Source organism: Salarias fasciatus, chromosome 7 (assembly GCF_902148845.1).
Source record: "Salarias fasciatus chromosome 7, fSalaFa1.1, whole genome shotgun sequence".
Classification (NCBI taxonomy): Eukaryota; Metazoa; Chordata; class Actinopteri; order Blenniiformes; family Blenniidae; genus Salarias; species Salarias fasciatus.
Genome location: NC_043751.1, coordinates 30,215,883 through 30,236,591, shown reverse-complemented (window position 1 = coordinate 30,236,591; position 20,709 = coordinate 30,215,883). Strand labels below are relative to the sequence as shown.

The following is a 20,709-nucleotide window of genomic DNA, read 5'->3' as shown; positions in this document are numbered from 1 at the left end:
AGAGATATCGGAGATAAAGTAGGCTGAGATGTCTGGAAATGTAGTGAGAGTTGATAGACAGGATAAAAAATGAAGAAAGTTGATATGCTGTGAGGACAAATGAATAAAGCAGCTTTAACTAGAAGGAGGATGATTTCCTTTTAAAGGATCTGTAGATTCACACGTTTGCAGTAATTTTCTCAGTCTTTGGTTGATCTGAGCTCCACCTTCATGCGATACGGTCTGGGTGTCAGGGTGATCCCAAAGGCAGGAGTGAAGTCTGGTTCTCCTGCGTCTTCAGGCCAGATGAACTTGAACTGCCTCAGCAGAGTGACCAGGATGAGGAAGAGCTCCATGCGAGCCAGACCCTCTCCGAGACACATCCGAGGACCTGAGACACCCAAGAAAATGGAGAAGAGGCGTCTGATTTGACTCTCTCAGTCATAAATGAAGGTGTTCATGCAGTCATACCTGCAGAGAAAGGCATGAAGGCCTCCGGTTTGAAGAATTCTCCTTTGTCATTGAGGAAGTTTTCAGGGTTGAATTCATGAGGGAACTTCCACTGGCCTTCCTCATTCAGCACCGAGGTCAAGTTCTGAATGATAATGGTTCCCTGAAGAGGAAAAAAAAATCCTGATGGATTTTTTCGCTTTCGATTTGAAATGTTTCTAAACAGTAATCCATTACCTTTGGAAGTGAATACCCCATGAGTTCTGTGTTTTTGGTGGTACAGTGAAAAACACTGAGCGGAACAGTGTTGGACATTCTCTGAATTTCATGGATCACAGCCTGAAAACAGAAACTTATTATTAGCTGCTGTCGCAAATCTTCATCAGAGGAAAGTAAAAACATGGCAGCAAAGCCCTCAGCACTTTCTCTCCTACAGATTTTAGCCAATAGTCTCAAAATTTTAACTGATTGAGCCGCAGAAGTCCCATATTCTTATTTTTAAATGAGTGAAAAGGTCATGAGAGTAATTCACAAAACATTTTCAAACAGAAAAAATGGTAAATGGACTACACTTATATAGCGCTTTTACACTGCATTGACAGAGCCCAAAGGACTTTACACTGCGTTACCACATTCACCCATTCATACACCAGTGGAGGCAGCTGCCATGCAAGGTGCTCAGTCCATCCACTGGGGGCAATTTGGGGCTCAGTGTCTTGCCCAATGACACTCCGACATGCAGAGATAAGAATTGAACTAAGAACCTCCCGACTGCAAGACGACCGCTCTCCCCACTGAACCACAGCCGCCCCTCACAAAGCACTGAATACCTCACTCCCAGGGAACATTCAAAAACTGTTTCTGAAACTCAATGGAGGAAGGAACTAAACTGTCAGCATCCATCAAAAACATTTAATATTTCAATGTGCAGAGTGAAACTGTGGAACGGATTTTCAGGGGAGGTCAGGAACAGTCCAACCATGAAGATCGAACAGAAGGTACAAACAAATGTTGTCCAACTCCCCAAAGACATTGAACCGTGAAGGTGGAACGGCAACTCTTTCTAAAAACTGTAAGAAGTGGAAACCCTAACTGTGAGCCTGCCGGCTGCGAGTGAGGGACTGGACTGCTGCAGCTGTCATGCAGCCTCGTCTGGTGTGGTCAAAGCGGAAACGCAAACCATCACTAAACGCTTAATTACGTTAACAGAAAAGGCGCTAACGGAAAAAATAGAAAGCCTGCTAAAAAAAAGAAAGTCCAACCTGAACATGTAATCTAAAAACAACAATTAGACAATATGATCCAGAACTGCATTATCATCTCAACAAATACAAGACACTGTGCTGTTTGAGCAAAGGAAACACATGAGTCTGTTAAATTATTTACCTCCAGAGGAAAAGGAAAAACCTGAAGTATGGTTCAATGCAAACCTGTTGGCTGGAAATAAATTTATGGAGGATGTGAACAAGTGGTTTAAAACGATGGTGCTCTCAGGCCTGCTGAAAATGGGAACACTGAGGATTGTGTTGACAGTGAAGTGAGCCCCTGTGACGACATCTCCAACGTGTTAACTCGTGTTTCCAGTTAAAAATCTCACGGCAGAAATCATACAATCTCAAGAAGCAGTAGATCTCCTGTTGCATCAGTGCGCCTGCAGGCTGAGGCAGAGAGAGCTGCTCTGGAAGCTGCAGCTGCAGCCTCACAGGAGAAACACGCTCTGGAGCTCCAGGAGCTGAGAACGTAAGAAAGTAAAGCTTTTCGCAGATAAGGGACCTTTGTCACCTTTTGCCCCAGGACCTCCAAAAAGGCAGGGAGGGAGCTGGACAGCCATCTCTAACAGCCAAAGGAAGGAGGCCTCAGACCAAGGCAGTTTTTAGGCTCCCCAGAAAAAGAATTTGGCTTTTTCAGAATCAGTTTCACCACAGCATGTTCGAAGTATCTGGGGACCGAGCCACATTTAAGTGAGAGATTTATCAATTTCACAGAACCAAAGAGCAACAATGTCAAAAACATTTAGGAAAAGTAGAGCAGGCACAACGTCAGCAGGGCTCAATGAGGGTTTCATCCTGCAGACTGAAGGCTTCACATCCTGCAGCCTGACAGGAGAGAAGGAGGACCAGGGGTGCGAGGGAGATGGCAGAGCAGGTAAACTCTGTGGGAGGTTTGATTTTCGCCCTGATTTCATGAATTTCACAGTGCGTGTCTGTGTTTCCACACAGTGAGCAGAAGGTGACAACATGGAGGACAAGTTAAATAAAATACAGCAGTGGTCACTTATGTGAAAGTCTTCCACACTCATAGAATCAATATTTAGGCCATGGCATAACACCAAGTCCAAAGTGTGGCCTTCAACACGAGTCAGGCTGAATAAAATCAAAGGAGTAAATAGTTATCAGTTCAGCTGCCACAGTACAAGATGGGTCATCAATGTGGAGATTAAAGTTTCAAAGGATTAACAGGTTCTCCAGTCTAATTATCAGGCTGAGAACTTGATGTAGTAATGAATTATGCCTGTAGAGGCACCGTCACGACTCCTGATGGGAAGTCAGCCCCAGCTGGTATAAACTGGAGAGGAAGCTTTGAGATGACAGTGAGTGAGAACACAGCGAGAGGCCAGTCAGATGGGAGATGACAGCAGGTTACAATCCAACAGAGAAAAAGACGCAGAGTCCTCAGTCAGTCCAGCCATGATCGAGGAGAGGAAGAAGGGAGGGAGACACCGCGATGCAGGTCCACGTCTGAGGACCAACTGGACCGTATGGGGTGCCTCAGGTCAGCTGATCAGCTGCTCCTGGAGGTACCGAGTTCCAAGCATGAGCTCGGAGGGGACAGAGCTTTTTCTGTTGCTGCCCCTAAGCTGTGGAATGAGCTTCTACTGCACATCAGACAGGACCCCTCACCGTCCATTTTTAAGAGATCTTAAAACATATTTTTATTCACTGGCTTTTAACTCAGCTGGAGACTTTGCTCCTGCTTTTACTGTTTTATCAATGTCTTTTATTGTTTATCTTGCTCTTACTGTATTTTGTCTTTGCACTTTTTTATAACTATGTACAGCTCTTTGTGCCAACTGTACTTGTTTTAAAATGCTTTAGAAATGAAGTTCAGTAGAGGTACAGGGAGGATGAGCAATGGAACATGCACTGGGTTTTTTCTGTTCCCCCATTCTGTTCATTTACATTTTCTTTGCAGTTATTTAAGTTTATGATGTTTATGAGGATGTGATTGGTTAAAAAAAAAGCGCAGGATGCAAACAGACTGAAGAGGGGGTTGGGCTTAATAAGTCGATGATTCTTCTGACTCCTTTTAAAAAAAAAATAAAATTTCAGTGTATTCATTGGACTAATTATTTCGTTAATATCTATTATGTTTAAAAAGAAATAATAATAAGGAGACATATCTCTGGTACCTGAACATAAGGCATTTTATGTCTGTCCTCAAAAGTGACCCGAGCCTTCCCTTCCAGCACCTGATCGATCTCCCGCTGACATCTTTCTGTAAGATAAAATAGAGATTACATTGAACATTTCAAGTAATTAGACGGAGGCAGCACAGGGTTTCACAGGGGTTCAAGGGTTTTATGTATAAAGGTCAGACTGGAGCAGAGGTTACCAAGCAGGAGCAGGCAGAAAGCAATCTGAAAGACCAGCGAAGACTGAAAAACCAGAAAACACATAGAGAGGAGAGGATGAAGTGCAGGAGGTCTGCATGTGAAATGAAACAGAACATCTGGCACAGCTGGACAGAGGAGACACTCATATGTCACGTGTCAAAACGCGGACCACACGTTTAATTTTAACATCTTTATGTTCGCTGCAAAATGTCCCAGTTGAAACCAATCGGACAGTAAGCAGCTCTGTTTTGTGACTTAACGATGCAGAACAGCTCAAAAAGAAACTTCCTATGAGCGAACGCCTGGAGATTTCACTCAGCATTTGTTCTGGGAATTTGATTTTAAACACCGGGACGTTTTCCACCACAAGACACGGCACTTGCACCGGGACAGGACAAACAATAGATTAAACCAACAACATCTCAGGATCACATCGTCTGAGGCCTCATTTATAAAACGTCCTGTAGGATCATTTATCCTGCACAACGGACACTTTGGTGTTTATTAAATCCTAAACGTGTCTGTGAGCCCAAAACGGGGAAATGTGTGACAGAATGTATTCAGATTTATAAAACTGTGCACACACACTTAGATGCACTTTTACTTTTATAAATCATAGTGAACTTGGAAAGTTGCAGGTGGAATATAACTCATGTCCCACCCTCGATACGTCCACTTTCTACCATAATGGCCAATGCAAAGTAGCTCCTGAATATTCTGTCTGCTGATCAGTGGACTTTTATGCTCATTGGTGGCAGAGAGGACAAGGAACATTTAACAGAGAGTGGAATAGAAGAGCTTGTTGTGGAGGTGGAGGAAGGAAATTTATATTATCTGCTGGCGACACTGGAATCACTCAAAAGAAAGAGGAGTGAGCGACAGCATGTGGTCAGCTGAGAACAGCGAGAGAGCCACAGAGTGACAGAGGTGGAGAAGAAGCGGCATGGCAGGTGGAGGCCAGGCTACACCCAAACCCACACCACTGTTCACCCAGACAGTCTCCATCCTTGCGACGGGCAGTGTGTGATAAAGTGTCTTTCTCCTCTGCTCCTCAACATCACAGAACATTTGTGAATTATCACTCTGACCAGAGTTTTCAGCAGTGGTGGGTCGTCAGGGCCTGCAAAGCCTTCTCTGCTGGCCTAAAAATTATCTGAATTACAGACTGATGTAAATTATATTTTGTCCATAAATAATTAATAAATGATTCCAAACGGTATGTTCTAGTTCCTTTCATAGTTTTCCTGTGGTTGCGCTGCTTCCAGACATGTTTTTTCATATCAAATCATTTAACCAATCAGATTTCAGGCATCATCTGTTGCTAGGGTCAAAGAAATCTGCCCGAGGCCTTCACTGTCCGTTCCTGATGGCGCAGTGAAGTAAAGTGAAGCGTCAAACAGACAGCTGCTTCAACCAATCAGACAGTTGCTTCAACCAATCAGATTTCGAGTTGGTGACTCAGCGCCTTCTAGCTTCTAACAACAGCATATCCAGGCCCTCTGATTTACATTCACCAAGCGATACAGTAGGGGGCGGTATGCACCTAAGTTGTTGGTCGCCTACCTCAATTATTCCAAAGAAGAAGAAGAAGAAGACCTGAAGAGAAATAAAACTTATGCCAGAAATACCACAGGGCAAGCTGGACTTTCAGCCCTGGCTTTATGGAACTGAAACGCACGGATAATCTATATGTCAGAGCAGTTGAACTCTTTTTGAGGAAGGAAAGGTTGATGTATTTTGTTTTCAAATAATCGGGATTTTGGTGAGTAAAATGTTCCTCTTTTCCTAAATAATATTGCTGTTTTGTTAAGTTGTTGATGCTCATTGTATGTGCACAGATGTAGTAGGAGAATTGTGCACTTCAGCAAAGGCATTTATTCTGGCTGCACAAGTATCTATCTGCTGTGCAACAACTCTTTATGTGCATATCTGCATAATAAGATTTTTTTTTTTTGTAGACAAAATAGTTATTGAGAGGTGGATTGATTCAGGCGGATCTGTTCTGAAGGCCTTAATGTGAAATGCACGGTCCGCCACTGGTTTTCAGATATTGTTTTTGATGATTGCACGGTTGCATTTACATGTAAATACGAGGCCAAAACACACAAAAACTTTCACCATTTTCATTCAGCTCCACTGTCATGTACTAATAGTACCAGCAAGAATTTAAATCGCTTTCACCCCTGGGAGACAGACATAAACAAGAACAGGGAGGAGGAGCTGACAGAGCTGATAGAATAATTGAAAATATGAGGTGAGACAGACACAGACCAGGGGAGAAGGAAGACATGGATATGAGGATCAGTGAGGAAAGGAAAGATCCCTGAACCCTGATATCTGTCCTTGGGTAAGGGTTAAACTTTGAAACTGAAAGAATTTATGTTCGTCTCAGTCTTGCAGATGTACCTTGTATGTGCGGATTGTTTGTGAGGTAAAGAAAACCACTCAGCAGGGTGTTGGAGGTGGTGTCGGTGCCGTCGATGTAAAGATCCTGAACAATCAAATTCAGCTGCTCTTCTGAAAATAAAGAATCATCGAGTCTCTGCAAAAGAAAAGAAAAGAAAAGAAAACTAAAATCAGGTTATGAGCCAACTTTAATGGTTGTGTGATGTTGTTCAAACTGCTGCAGCTAACACACACCTTGTCCATTTCATCCAGGTAACAGTCAATGAAGTCTCGAGGCTCTCCGGGGACTCTGGTCTTCTTGTGCTCAGTAACTAAATCCCCAATAGCAGCCACTATTCTCTGAAAAACATCACAAATTTTATACACACACACACACACACACACACACACACACACACACATATATGTATGTATGTACACACACACACACACACACACACACACACACACACACACACACACATATACATATATATATACATACATATATATATATATATATATATATATATATATATCAGTGGTGGGCCGTCAGGGCCTGCAAAGCCTTCTCTGCTGGCCTAAAAAGTATCTGAATTACAGACTGATGTAAATTATATTTTGTCCATAAATAATTAATAAATGATTCCAAACGGTATGTTCTAGTTCCTTTCATAGATTTCCCGTGGTTGCGCTGCTTCCAGACATGTTTTTTTCATATTAAATCATTTAACCAATCAGATTTCAGGCATCATCTGTTGCTCGGGTCAAAGAAATCTGCCCGAGGCCTTCGCTATCTGTTCCTGATGGCGCAGTGAAGTAAAGTGAAGCGTCAAACAGACAGCTGCTTCAACCAATCAGACAGCTGCTTCAACCAATCAGACAGTTGCTTCAACCAATCAGACAGTTGCTTCAACCAATCAGATTTCGAGTTCGCGACTCAGCGCAGCTGGACTTTCAGCCCTGGCTTTATGGAACTGAAACGCACGGATAATCTATATGACAGAGCAGTTGATCTCTTTTTGAGGAAGGAAAGGAGGATGTATTTTGTTTTCAAATAATCGGGATTTTGGTGAGTAAAATGTTCCTCTTTTCCTAAATAATATTGCTGTTTTATTAAGTTGTTGATGCTCATTGTATGTGCACAGATGTAGTAGGAGACTTGTGCACGTCAGCAAAGGCATTTATTCTGGGTGCACAAGTATCTATCTGCTGTGCAACAACTCTTTATGTGCATATCTGCATAATAGGATTTTTTTTGTAGACAAAATAGTTCTTGAGAGGTGGATTGGTTCAGGCGGATCTGTTCTGAAGGCCTTAATGTGAAATGCACGGTCCGCCACTGATATATATATATATATACTAAGGCTGTGACTTTAACGCGTTAGTTACGATTAATTAATTACAGAAATTTTAACGCGATAAAAAAATTATCGCAAATTGTCGCGGAACGTTTGTCACCGGACGAGTTTCACCCGGACATATTTCGCTGTGACACAACAACGGAACAGCTCCCGACTTGGTGAGTTTCTCGTTAAATCTGGTGACTTTTCAAAGCCTCCTGGCGACTTTTTTTTTTGTCAAAAGCGACTAGCAACAAATTTAGCGATTTTTTCTGGTGCTCTGGAGACGTGACAGGACGTCTCGTTCTGCAGCTGCTGTCCTCAATGAGCTGCGGTGCTGCGTGAGCCCCTCCCCCGTCCCAAAGCACTCACAGGCGGCCAGTCTCACGCAGCGCCCCCTGCTGCAGTCAGAGCAGAGAGGAGACCCACACCACTCCTCCACACTTCAAATGAATCGCGTGTGCGCAAATACGCCACTGCTCACTTGCTGACAAACCAAGAATAAACAGAAGAAAATTCATTTGCAGTTCTAAACATATTTAGGGTGTTTTTTTAACTCACATTTTGCTTCTCCCATGACGTTATTCCTCTCTCCTACAGCGTCCATTACAATTACATGCAAATTGCAAATTAGGTAACGACCTCATCTGACTTCTGGCGACTTTTAGGACAGCCAGTAGTGACTTTCCTTACTGGGGAGTTGGCAACACTGCTCCTGACGACAGCGCACTACTTGGTCTCATGCACAGAAAATTTAGATTTAAAAAGCCAGCGGATGGCAGCGTGGATAAAACCAAAGCTGTATGCACATTGTGCAGCAAAGAATTTGCATACCATCGCAGCACATCGAGCCTGCTATATCAACTGAATGCTAAGCATGTCGCAGCAGCGACCAACACGCAAGCCTGGCATACAGCTAGAGTTGAAGAGGACGTCACTCCGACTACTTCAAGGACCCTCGCCCAGCCCAACAAAAGTTGCACTAATCAGTGTGTATTGGTTTATTTGTCTTGGTTAAATTCCTCCTTCCTTGCTGAAAAAATGAACAGTGTTTTGTTGCTTAAGCTCATGTATCACTATATTGATTCACTATACCAAAATCCATTTGAAAAAGAAAGGTTCTCACTGATCTCGGGTCAAATATCGATATGCGATTAATTGAGATTAATTAATTACAAAGGCCCTAATTAATTAGATTAATTTTTTTAATCGAGTCCCACCCCTAATATATACATATATATATACATATATATATAATGCATTTTAAAAGGGTGTTCATGGTAACAGGTGATGTGTATGGTTCAAACTGATTGTTAGCATTACCTCTGCATTTTTAATGCCCTCTTGGAAGGGTAGCGGCAGGTTACGAATGAAGGGAAAGGAATCATACAGCTGGTAAAATAAAGGAGAGGAGAAAAAATTATCATATCATTCGTGTGTGTGTGTGTGTGTGTGTGTGTGTGTGTGTAAAACATCTGTCAGTCAATTGAAAGATTTTACTCTGTATAAATACACAGGAGGCTCTTCATTCACATAAATGCACTGCTGACAGAACATGAGTTTTTCCATTTAATTCAAACAGTCCATCTTTATTTATATTTTGCCACTGTGGAAAGGAGAAAGTCCCGATTAAAAGGAGGAAACCTGCAGAACCAGGCTCAGAGGTGGCAGCTTTCTGCTATTCTGCTTTGGTTTCATGTTGCACATCAGTCATGGTACGGCTGTAGACTCTGCTTTAACTCACCATCGACCAAGGACCATTGATGAGCTTGGTAATCTCAACAACAGACTGAATTATCACTGTGACAAAGTCGTTGTCATAGTCGTAGCGTGTACCAAACAGAACCTGGCAGATGATGTTTGACGCTGCCTTGTGAAACATGTGCTCAGGACTCATGGTTTCACCTGTAAAGATCATTGACATTGAAGCATGAAGGGCTTTTGTGCAGGAACGGAAAATAGAATTAAATCAAGTGTTGTGAATCACGTATGAGATTATTAGTTATGTTTCTGTTATTGCCCATGGATGACCTACCAACGTTGCTCTCCAGAGTTTTGATGAGGTACTGAATCTCCCCATGAATCCGGTCCTCCATTGAGGTCCTCCCCATCCCGAAGTTTCTCAGAGTCATCAGAGCAAAGCGACGGTGCTCCTTCCAACTCAACCCATAGTCGGCCAGAGCCACTCCTACAACGGTTAAAGATTATTATTATTATTTTTATTTTGAAAAGAAAATGCAATAGGCACATATTACAATCATGCAACTTTTGTGAAGAACTTCCTCAGAACATTATCATTTGGCACAATAAAACACAAACGAGCAAATGCTGACAAATTTGTCCACATTGTCCATTTGTAGAAATTAAAATTAACCTTTAGCCCGACTTCAATCAGCTTCAGAAAAAAAACCCCACACAGTCACATTACAATTCATGGTTTTTTCTACCTAGTTTCTTCCGCTAAGATACACTGCTGCCTTTGCTTGTCTGAGAATTAAGTTAAAAAGTTAATATTTTAGTTTGTTTCCTTGATCATGTCTGCAACCTATGATGCACATGTTTTTGGACAAGATTTCCCCAGGAGACATTGAGAAACTGCGGGAGCAGAATGGACAGTTGTCGTTCAACTTTAGGCTCCTCGTCGAAGCATCCCCCAAACACGACAGGCTGGTATATTTGTAGTTTTTGAAGCCATAACATTGTAACATGTACTGTAAGTTGAGAGTTATTTAAAAACTAAACAAATTATATGTAGCAGCAGAGAGGCGTCTGCTCTATGTACTGTGTGAAAGGGTGCTGCTGATTGGCCACCAATGAGGTGACCCAGTAGCCTGAGCTCTGGCGCTTCATTTTGTCGAGGCTGTTTGTTTGACAGGTATGACTGCACTGCTTCACCTCGCTGACTGCTTCATTTCATTAATTGTGCCTACAGAATGGGTGCATGTTTGCAGGGCGATATATATATATATATATATATATACATATATATACACACACACACACACACACACACACACACACACACACACACATATATATATATATATATATATATATATATATATATATATATATATATATATATATATATATATATATATATATATATATTTATATATATATAGGATCTTAGCTGTTCCTAGGATTGCGCTCTTTTGAACAGAGATCTCAGATGTTGTTCCTGGTATCTGCTGGAGCCATCCTCCCAGCTTGGGGGTTCCTGCTCCCAGTGTCCCAATCACTACTGGTATCACTGTTGTCTTCACGCCCCAGACTCTCTCTATCTCTTCCCTCAGCCCTCGGTACTTCTCCAACTTCTCATGCTCCGTTTTTCTGATGTTGCCATCACTTGGGATTGCTACATCTATCACCACTGCTGTCTTCTGCTGTTTATCCACCACCACTATGTCAGGTTGATTGGCCATCACCTGCTTGTCAGTCTGGATCTGGAAGTCCCACAGGATCTTGGCTCGATTGTTCTCGACCACCTTTGGAGGTGTCTCCCATCTTGACCCTGGGACCTCCAGTCCATACTCGGTACATATGTTCCTGTACACTAAAGGCTCGTCCATGCTTCACATGTACGCGTTTCCGCGTCCGCCTTGGAAGGTCCGCGCACCACCGATGCGGACGCGCTTTCTCCCATGCTACATTTTGAGCTCAGCTGTGCGCGTCTCATGCAGGCGCGGTGATCCACGCAGCCTCGAGAAGCTTTTCCGGCACTACAGACTGTTTATCTGCTCCTTTATTACAGATTATTTAGAGAAAATTAAGCACATACATTACCAGTACATTATCTTTAAGTATTAAAGTTTATTTAGCCTTTTTTTTCTGTTTCTGAATCGCGGGGGCGGCGCCGGAGCGATTAGTTACTTTTTCACTTCTGTCTGCAGACCTCCTCCTCCCTCCAGACAGTCTCTCTCTCTTTCCACGAGTTTTTCACTCTTTCGGTGTCTTTAAGTGGAGCCATCAGGCTGGAGCTCCGTCTACTTTCACTTTTACCGTCATGTTTTGTTTGCTATGGCGCTCTGGCGCATGCGCACACTTCCGCGACCTGCGCGCAATGCGCAACGCGGTCTCAATTTCTGGCTGCTGCGCGGACGTCCGCGGATCGGTCCGCGCGGACCCTAGCGGACAGGAATTCATGACGATTTTTACGTCACGCGGACCAACGCGCAATGCGCACCCAAGCGGACATGTGAAGCATGGACGGGCCTTAAGCCCCCTACCTGGTTGTGCCGTTCCATGTATGCCTTGCCTGCCAGCATCTTACCCCCTGCTGTGATGTGCTGTACTGTCTCTGGGGCTTCTTTGCACAGTCTGCACCTGGGGTCTTGTTTGGTGTGGTAGATCCTGGCCTCTATTGATCTTGTGTTAAGGGCCTGTTCTTGTGCCACCATGATTAGTGCCTCTGTGCTGTCCTTCAGTCCACCCTTTTCCAGCCACTGGTATGTTTTCTCAATGTCAGCCACTTCTTCAATGTGCCGGTGGTCCATGCCATGCAGGGATTTGTCTGTCCATGATAGCTCCTCTGGCTCCTCCTTACTGGGCTTTTGATGTCTGAGGCATTCACTTAGCAGATCATCACTGGGGGCCATCTTCTTGGTATACTCATGGAGGCTCTTGGTTTCCTCCTTTATAGTGGCTCTGACACTCACTAGTCCTCGGCCTCCCTCCTTTCTCTTGGTGTACAGCCTCAGTATGCTGGACTTAGGGTGGAACCCTCCGTGCATTGTAAGGAGCTTTCTTGTCTTGATATCAGTGGCTTGCATTTCTTCCAGTGGGCAGGATATTATGCCAGCAGGGTATCTGATTAGTGGTAGGGCGTAGGTGTTTATGGCCTGGATCTTATTTTTGCCATTCAGCTGACTCTTCAGGACTTGTCTTACTCTCTGTAGGTATTTGGCTGTGGCTGACTTTTGAGTTGCCTCCTCATGTTTACCATTTACCTGTGGGATCCCCAGGTACTTGTAGCTGTCCTGCACATCTGTTATGTTCCCTTCAGGTAATTCAACTCCTTCAGTTGTGATCACCTTCCCTCTTCTAGATACCATTCGTCCACACTTATCTAGTCCGAATGACATGCCGATGTCATTGCTGTATATCCTGGTGAGGTGAATCAGGGAGTCGATGTCATGCTCATTCTTGGCATACAGTTTGATGTCATCCATGTAGAGGAGGTGGCTGACAGTTGTTCTGCTCTTGAACCGGTATCCAAAGCTGCTCTTGGTAATGATCTGGCTGAGGGGGTTCAGGTCCATGCAGAACAGCAGGGGGGACAGGGCATCTCCTTGGTATATGCCGCATTTGATGCTCACCTGTGCCACTGGCTTTGAGTTGGCCTCTAGACTGGTCTTCCACAGCCCCATTGAGTTCTGAATGAAGCTCCTTAGAGTCCTGTTGATGTTGTACAGTTTGAATCACTCCAGTATCCACGTGTGTGGCACTGAGTCATAGGCTTTCTTGTAATCAATCCAGGCAGTGCACAGGTTGGTGCTGCGAGCCTTGCAGTCTTGGGCGATTGCCCTGTCAACCAGTAGCTGGTGTTTGGCCCCTCTGGTGTTATTGCCAATCCCTTTCTGTGCTTCACTCATGTACTGATCCATGTGCCTACTTATCTTGGCTGCTATGATGCCTGATAGGCGTTTCCATGTGGTGCTGAGGCAGGTTATAGGGCGGTAGTTTGATGGTATTGTTCCCTTCTGGGTGTCCTTCATTGCTGAGCTGAGCCACTGAGATGTGGGTAAAACACTGCATTTCCCAGAATGCACTACCATCAGCAAGTCCTCACTGATCAAGAGCAGCTGGGTAGGACTGGCAGGAGCTCAGTGATCACTCAGTGATTCAAAGCACCTGGGGAGGTCTGGGGAAGCTCAGTCAGTCTCCGAGAAGAAGAGCAGAGAGACACAAGCCCGCTCATGGTTTCAAGCCAAAGACGCCAGTGGTGTGTAAAAATGATGTCTTTCTTGAGGGTTTGAGGTTGTGGTTTGTGTTGGCTAGTGTGAATGGTTTGGACTTTCTGGAATTTTGATTGGAGTTTAAATTAAAGGTGTAATACAACATTTTCTCGAAAAGACGAAGCCCCACGTCTGTTACTCACTTTAAGAACAACGCGCATGCGCCAGACCATCCGCCCGGCTCTCCTGCTTCTCCCAGAAAACGCGGAAGTGTACGAGCGCGATCTCCTCTTCTCCGGCGTGCACGGCTCTGTACAGTTTCTGCGATCCGCCTCGCTCATAAATAAAGCTTTTTTTTTTCCGAAACAGCTACAGTTTCATTATGTCAGACTCGCCATCGGTAAGTACGAGCTCAGAAGCTCACCGGCTACATAAACACTCTGAATGCGCATGCGCAAAAGGGAGAAGCTGATTGGGCGCAAGCACGGAGAACCGCCTTACGAAAGCAGCTCGTCAGAATGATTGACAAACAGACCCACCAATTATTTAGGTGATCCACCCGGAAATCAAAATGTTGTATTACACCTTTAAGAAATTTCTTTTGAATTCAAAGTTAAAACTTTGAGGCATTTGTTTATTTCACATTGCAGTTTGAATTAAGAAAGTTCATTTGAGTTTAAAGTGAAGTAAAGTTTAAAGTTAAAGTAAAAAAAATCAGACTATATGTATATGTTTCTTAACTCTGTTGGAATGTTGACTTATTGTTGAGTTTGAGAGCTTGAATGGTTAATGTTGAAATTTTGGTTCTGTGGTTCATGATGTCAACAAATTTTTAATTTGTTTTTTTTTCCCTGTCTTTAAAGGTTTACAACCTATTGCTATTGCTAACTCCTACTCCCATTCTGAATAAATCTGGAGTTGGAAATTAAATGGAGTTGTCCTCGCGTCCTTTGGGGGGAAACAGAGGTGGACTTGACTGTCCGACCTTAGGTTAACCACTCTGGGTGGGTCCCTGATATTAGCAGCTGGTTCATTTGTGCTGCAAGGCGTTCACGGCGTGCAGTTAGCTTCTTAAGCCAGTAGGTGTGAATCTTGTCGGGCCCCGGAGCTGTCCAGCTCTTCATTTTGGCCACTCTTGCCTGTACATCTGCTGCTGTAATTACTACTGGCTCTTGTTCTGGGAGGTTGCTGTGCTCTGCCTGCAAGCCTGCCAGCCATTGGGCATTGGTGTTGTGTGACACATCTTTCTCCCAGATACTCTTCCAGTATTGCTCAGTCTCAGCCCCTGGTGGGTCTGCTGTGGTCTTACTTACCCTGCCACTGAGAGTAGACCTTAGCTGGATTGTTGGAGAACACCCTGTTTATTCTCCTGGTCTCCACTTCTCTCGTGTATCTCTTTAGGTGGGTAGCTAGGGCTGTGAGTCGTTGCTTAGCAGTCTCCAGTGCCTCAGTTATTGCATGAATCGAATCCCCGACCTCCTGTTCCAAAGTCTGTGTCCCTAACCACTAGACTATTCAGCCATGGCTGGATATATATGTGTGTGTGTGTGTGTGTGTGTGTGTGTGTGTGTGTGTGTGTGTGTGTGTATGTATATATATATATATATATATATATATATATATATAGATATGTTTTACATAATATGTTTAAAACTGTATTTTTACGTTTGAAATTATGCCTCTGTTGAGCAAAAAACGTGTATCTTTTTAATCTAATTCCCAGGGTGAAACTCCCAGGGTGGCGTTATCGTGCTTCTTAATACATTCTTCCAACAATAATTCACTCTGTCCTCACTACATATACAAACACATAAACAAACAAAATAATATCATGCTCCCACAGGAAATGAGGCTCAGTACATGTTGCTTTCAAACAAATATGTGGGGAGAAAGTGTGAAGTGGGCTCAGTGAAAAGTACTGGAGAGAGATAATAGGAAGTATTAATAATCATTGTCTAATAATCACTGGTCTGGTACAGAATTAATAATTTCATCAACCTCTTTTCATGGTGATAGCATTGATGAACAGGTTTTGGGGTCGTCCAGCAAAATCCACCCCCTTGGTCAGCATGGCCTCCTTCATGACCTTTAACCCACTGATGACAACAGCTGGATTGGAACCGATGAACAGACTGTAGACATTTCCATAATTTCTTCTCAGCTGTGAAGCACAAGAACAATATTCCAGGCTGGAAGTTTCACATTAAAGATTTAACAACAAAATTCATGACTTTTATCATTCTTCAGTTCAAGATTGAACGAACATTATAAATATGGTTCTATGAATTCCGGATGACCACCAGAAGGCGGTGCTGAAAGTCCTGAATGTTTCCTTCACGCATGTACATTTCGAGTAGGCATCCCAACAATTCCACCTGTGACCCCTGGGTGACCCTAGAAAGATAAGTTCTGTTGTCACCCCAGGATCAGCTCCTACAGAATCGTCTCACGTGGTCACTTCTGAGTGACAGAGCACTCTGGTGGTCATCCAGGATTCATAGCACCGTAGTCACATTCATAGCTTTAGTTCTATTTAATTCCTACTGACTGCTAGAAGGCGGTGCTGAAAGCACTAAATGATTAATCCCAACTTAGTCACGAGGAATCCCAGAGACCAACCTCACTGAGAAGTCTCTGCAGAGCCAAGAACCAGTGAATCTGGAGTGGAGGCGTTCAAGCTGTACATCCAAGAGAAAAGTGCCAGGCATCCCAGAGGCACATATTCTGTCCAGGGGAATTCCCCTCAGAGTGGCCCCAGATGTGGACACCGCTCTGGTGGAGTGGCAGCACACACCCGGTGGTAGAGGGTATAATTCGCCACCTGATAAGAATGGCGAATAACCTCTTTGATCCAGTGGGATAAGCGCTGCTTGGAGAGAGCAGAGTCTCCTTCAGGGCCTCAATAACAGACCAAAGGCTGTTCAGAGGTACAAATGCCCATGGTAGCGTCAATGTAGCAACCCAGGGCTCGACTGGGCACAGGAGTTCCTCGTTCTCTTGAGGAACGCTTGATGGAGACCCATATCATGCGAGCCTTAAAGGCTGAATAGACTGTAGACTCAACAGCACCTTTGGGAAAAGAACGTTTGGTCTTATAGTGCACCCCCAACATTTGAATGCCTCTTGAGGCATAATGGGCTGACAGACGAAGCATGTACCTCATCCACGCATTCTGCCGAGGTAATGGCCAGCAAAAATGCAGTCTTGCTTGGCACCCACTGGAGCTCCACTGTTGCCAAGGGCTAACTGGGTGGCTGACACAAGCCCTCCAGCACTAAGTGCAGGTCCCAAGCTGGAGTCTGTGGGGCTCTTGGGGCGTGAAGCCTCAAAAGACACTTCTGGCTGTTAGTACAAAACAGGACTAATGCTGTCAAACTGTACACGAGTAAGCCCCGGTGCCCAACTGATTCTGAGGAAAGGAGAGCAAGACCACTGTCCATGACATGAAATGGACATGAAATCTTGTTTCTCTGATTACAAGTGTTCTGCGAATTATAGTGGTGGTTAGCAGTCACTCCACACAGTGTGAATGTGTTTTAACAGTGAAGTACTGGTGGCAAAGCAATAAAGAACATGGAATTATCCATCCATCCATCCATCCATTCATCCATCTTATCCATGACCAGCTCACAGGGGCAGCAGTCTAAGCAGGGATGCCCAGACTTCCCTGTCCCCAAACACTTCCTCCAGCTCTTCCAGGAGGATCCTGAGGCGTTCCCAGGCCAGCCAAGAGACGTGATCTCTCCAGTCTCTCCTCTCTCTCTCCATAGGTCTTCGCTGAGACCTCCACCCAGTGGGACATGCCCGGAACACCCCCCTTCTGAGACATCCAGAAAGCATCCTAAACAGATGCTGATGACCATAGGTGAGGTTAGAAGCAGATTGACCAGTAAATCGAGAGCTTCGCCTTTTGGCATCAGCTCCTTTTTCACTACAACGGACCAACACAATAATCGCATCACTGCAGACGCTGCATCGATATCCACCTGCCAGACAAATACTTGTTTTTGCCACTTTAGCAACAGGTGAAAACAGAAAACAGTATTGAATTAATTTGTTGATTGTGTACAGCAGTCTGAACTCTGGACATCTTTAAATGAGTGTGTGTGTACATTTCTGTGTTGGTAGATTTTTAGTTTTTCGGTGATTTTTGAAGACCAATTGCAAGACATCCTTTACAAGTAAACAGTTCTGAAGCAAATATATTAGACTGAATTTACATTATGCTCAGCTATTCTGATTTTAACTAGCAAAAAATTTATGGTGGTAGCTTTTATAGTGCATGAGATATTTTTACAATCAACAACCCTGTATGAGGGTTCCCACAGGAACAATACAAAATGGCATAAAGTACCTATAAATGTGTCTATATACTTGAATTATGTGTACATATTTGATTGTGCATATCTACAAATGCCACACAAGCAGCTGTCAAAATCTCCACGCCATTTTGGTTCTTGCTGCCCAATCCTTCCAAAACAAAAGACAGATACCAGGTAATAGAGTATTATAGTAGTAAGATAGTTCAGATTTTGATTACAGGTACTTTGATGAAGGTTTGGGTAAATGAACCACCAACCATTTTAGTAAATAAAGAAATCCAGGACTCTGGGTGACCTTCGGACAGACAAGGTTTTTGTTTATTTTTCTGTTCAGTGTTATCTGAGTGCATGGTTTAATCGAGTGAGACATCGTTCATTTAAAACTTGTGTCTTTTAACTTTTCTTTATCCTGCCATGAGAGCCGTGATTAATGGGAACGCTTGTCAACAGGTACACATTGTATTTTAACTCACACACCGAGTTGTTTTTTTCCAACATCTTCAAAATCACCCTTTCTTAAAAGATTTTTGCCATTTATGTCATGAAATGAACACATGATACAGTAATGATATATTTACTTTTTAAACACAGAACCACAAACCGCTATATATATTCTACTCAGAGGCAAACTTCTCAGCAGTAATACCTGAGGCTCATGAATAGCTTTGAATCAGCTGGCTGTTTGTTCTGAGAGGACAGTGGGAAAAGCTCCAAGTGTGCAGAATCTCAACTTCATATCAACACATACTTTTAAAAATGCATAAAAAACATTCAACAGAGCATGGCTTCTGTGTGAATAATGCTCAAGGACAAATGCAAAGCAAAATGTTCCTCAAAAATTTTTTGAAAAATTTGAAAACTATCCTTACCTTCTCAACATACTTCAAGGGATCCTCCAGGCTCAGCTGTAAAAGGTTTCCTAATATGGGCAGAGCAAAGGGCCCTGGAGGAAAGTTCCTGGGCCTCCGGGTTTTGATAATTAAAAAGTAAAGGCATACTAATAGCAGGACGACTGAGACAAACATTATGGTGGAATGAACTGAACAGATTACTTGGTGATCAGGCTTTAAAAGAGGCGCTCCAATCTCAGCCCTGCCTCCGCTTATCAGGCTATGTGTTTGATATCCTCACATACCATTTGCCAAGTCCACTTTATTTCCATTTATGTCCTTTATTGACCTCTACGCTACCAGGCTCCTTGGAAGGGGTGGTGCGGTGGGCCTCTGGCACCATCCCCCAGGGAGCCCTTGACAGAGCTGAGAGGCGGCTCTTCAGATGCCGCTGATTGAGGCAGAGGCTGCAGCCATGCATCTGATGGAGGCAGAATCAAGACGGCGGCGCCTCGCATGCTGCTGATGGAGACAGACCTGGCTGTGGCGGAGGCGGCTCAGATGCCACTGACAGAGACAGAGGCTGCTGGGATACTAACATCAGGGACTTAAGAACTGGCGTCACAGATTGAATTACGTGGCTCCCCAGCCCCGGAGCAATCCTGCAAATGTTCTCTATCACAGCCTCTATGCCGGCTTCCTGACTGGTAATTCTGGCCCACATCAGAGTCGAACACAGGAACTGGATGGTCGGAGGACTGCGGACCCTTCCGTGAAGTAGGATGCATCAGGCTCCCCAGAGTTGCGTTGATCCCATCGACCTCCAACCCCTGTTCCTCTAGTTCAGCTCGAATCAGCTCCAAGTCCAATGGATTCATGGACTGGTTTGTTTTGCCAGGTGAACCCAAATGTAGACTGGAGGCAATGAAGAGCCAAGCAGGATTTTATTCAGGACAGACAAGTCCAGACAGAGTATCCAAAGCTAAAGTCACAGTCCAAACCCAGAGGCAGAATAACAGGCAGGCATCAAAGGAGAAGAACTCCCACAGGCCATAAACATGCATGTGAGGTCAGTTTTAAATTGAAGTGAATGTGAGTGTGTGGTTGTCTGTGTTACGGTCGGAGGAAAAGATCTCAAAACCAAATCAGAAGGTTATATTCATATGTGGAAATTTTAACATTGATTATATGTCCACTCATTAAAAGAGTCTGTTTGAACTTGGTGCTCTATAAAATCAACTCACCATGACATGTTTATTCTTCTTCATACGTATTGGACTTGTGATGCATTCTTATATATTTTTCACGATTATTGACATGTTTTCCACCACTTTAAACTCCAGATTCTTGTCAAAGTATAGAGCCACACCACCTCCACTCTTGTTCTGTCTGTTTCTATGCACTAGAGTGAGACAGAGGTTCTGAAATGACGTTAAATAGAGCCACTGCTCATTAAGGTAATAATCCTCACGCAGCTCGACATCAGCAACCAGCCTGCTGCGTCTGCAAACACCGCCCGGCACCGCCCACCTGAAACTGAAGAGTAGAAAAACAAAAACAAGGCTCCAGTGATCCAAAAATGACCGCAGGGCCACAGAACAAGACAGTCTTTGATTGTCCCGTGATGGACTGGAAACCTGTCCAGAATGAATCCTGTCCTCTCCTGTCCAGGATGGACCCTGTCCTCTCCTGTCCTGTCTCCTCACTCATAGTCAGCTGGGATTGGCTCCAGCTCACCCTGCACAGGATGAAGCGATGTAGAGGATGGATGGATTAATAAAAGTGTTTTCTTTCTATTTGGAAATAATATTTTTATGAGATCTGAAACATACAGTAACTCTTTCACTGCTGCCGGTCAAACGATGAATCATTTTGTCTACTTGGGGAAAA

The 20,709-nt window shown here is 43.9% G+C and overlaps 1 protein-coding gene across 1 annotated transcript; it reads right to left on the bottom strand.

Moving 5' to 3' along the window:
- Positions 1-179: 179 nt before the first annotated feature.
- Positions 180-19,014, bottom strand: LOC115392365 (cytochrome P450 2F2-like). The gene is made up of 11 exons (XM_030096957.1): positions 18,859-19,014; positions 15,666-15,828; positions 9,806-9,958; positions 9,515-9,675; positions 9,094-9,162; positions 6,683-6,787; positions 6,449-6,584; positions 3,839-3,924; positions 667-768; positions 451-592; positions 180-370 (listed from the first exon to the last, which is right to left on the bottom strand). Exons 1-11 carry the CDS (start codon positions 19,012-19,014, stop codon positions 180-182), a joined length of 1,464 nt encoding a protein of 487 aa, XP_029952817.1.
- Between the last annotated feature and the right edge of the window lie 1,695 nt (positions 19,015-20,709).

Coding starts and splice junctions, on each gene's coding strand:
- LOC115392365 (XM_030096957.1), bottom strand. CDS start 19,014: ATGTTTGTCTCAGTCGTCCTGCTATTAGTATGCCTTTACTTTTTAATT. Junction 6,788..9,093: donor AGGGCATTAAAAATGCAGAG/GTAATGCTAACA, acceptor GATGTTTTTCAG/AGAATAGTGGCTGCTATTGG. Junction 6,585..6,682: donor ACCTGGATGAAATGGACAAG/GTGTGTGTTAGC, acceptor TTTCTTTTGCAG/AGACTCGATGATTCTTTATT.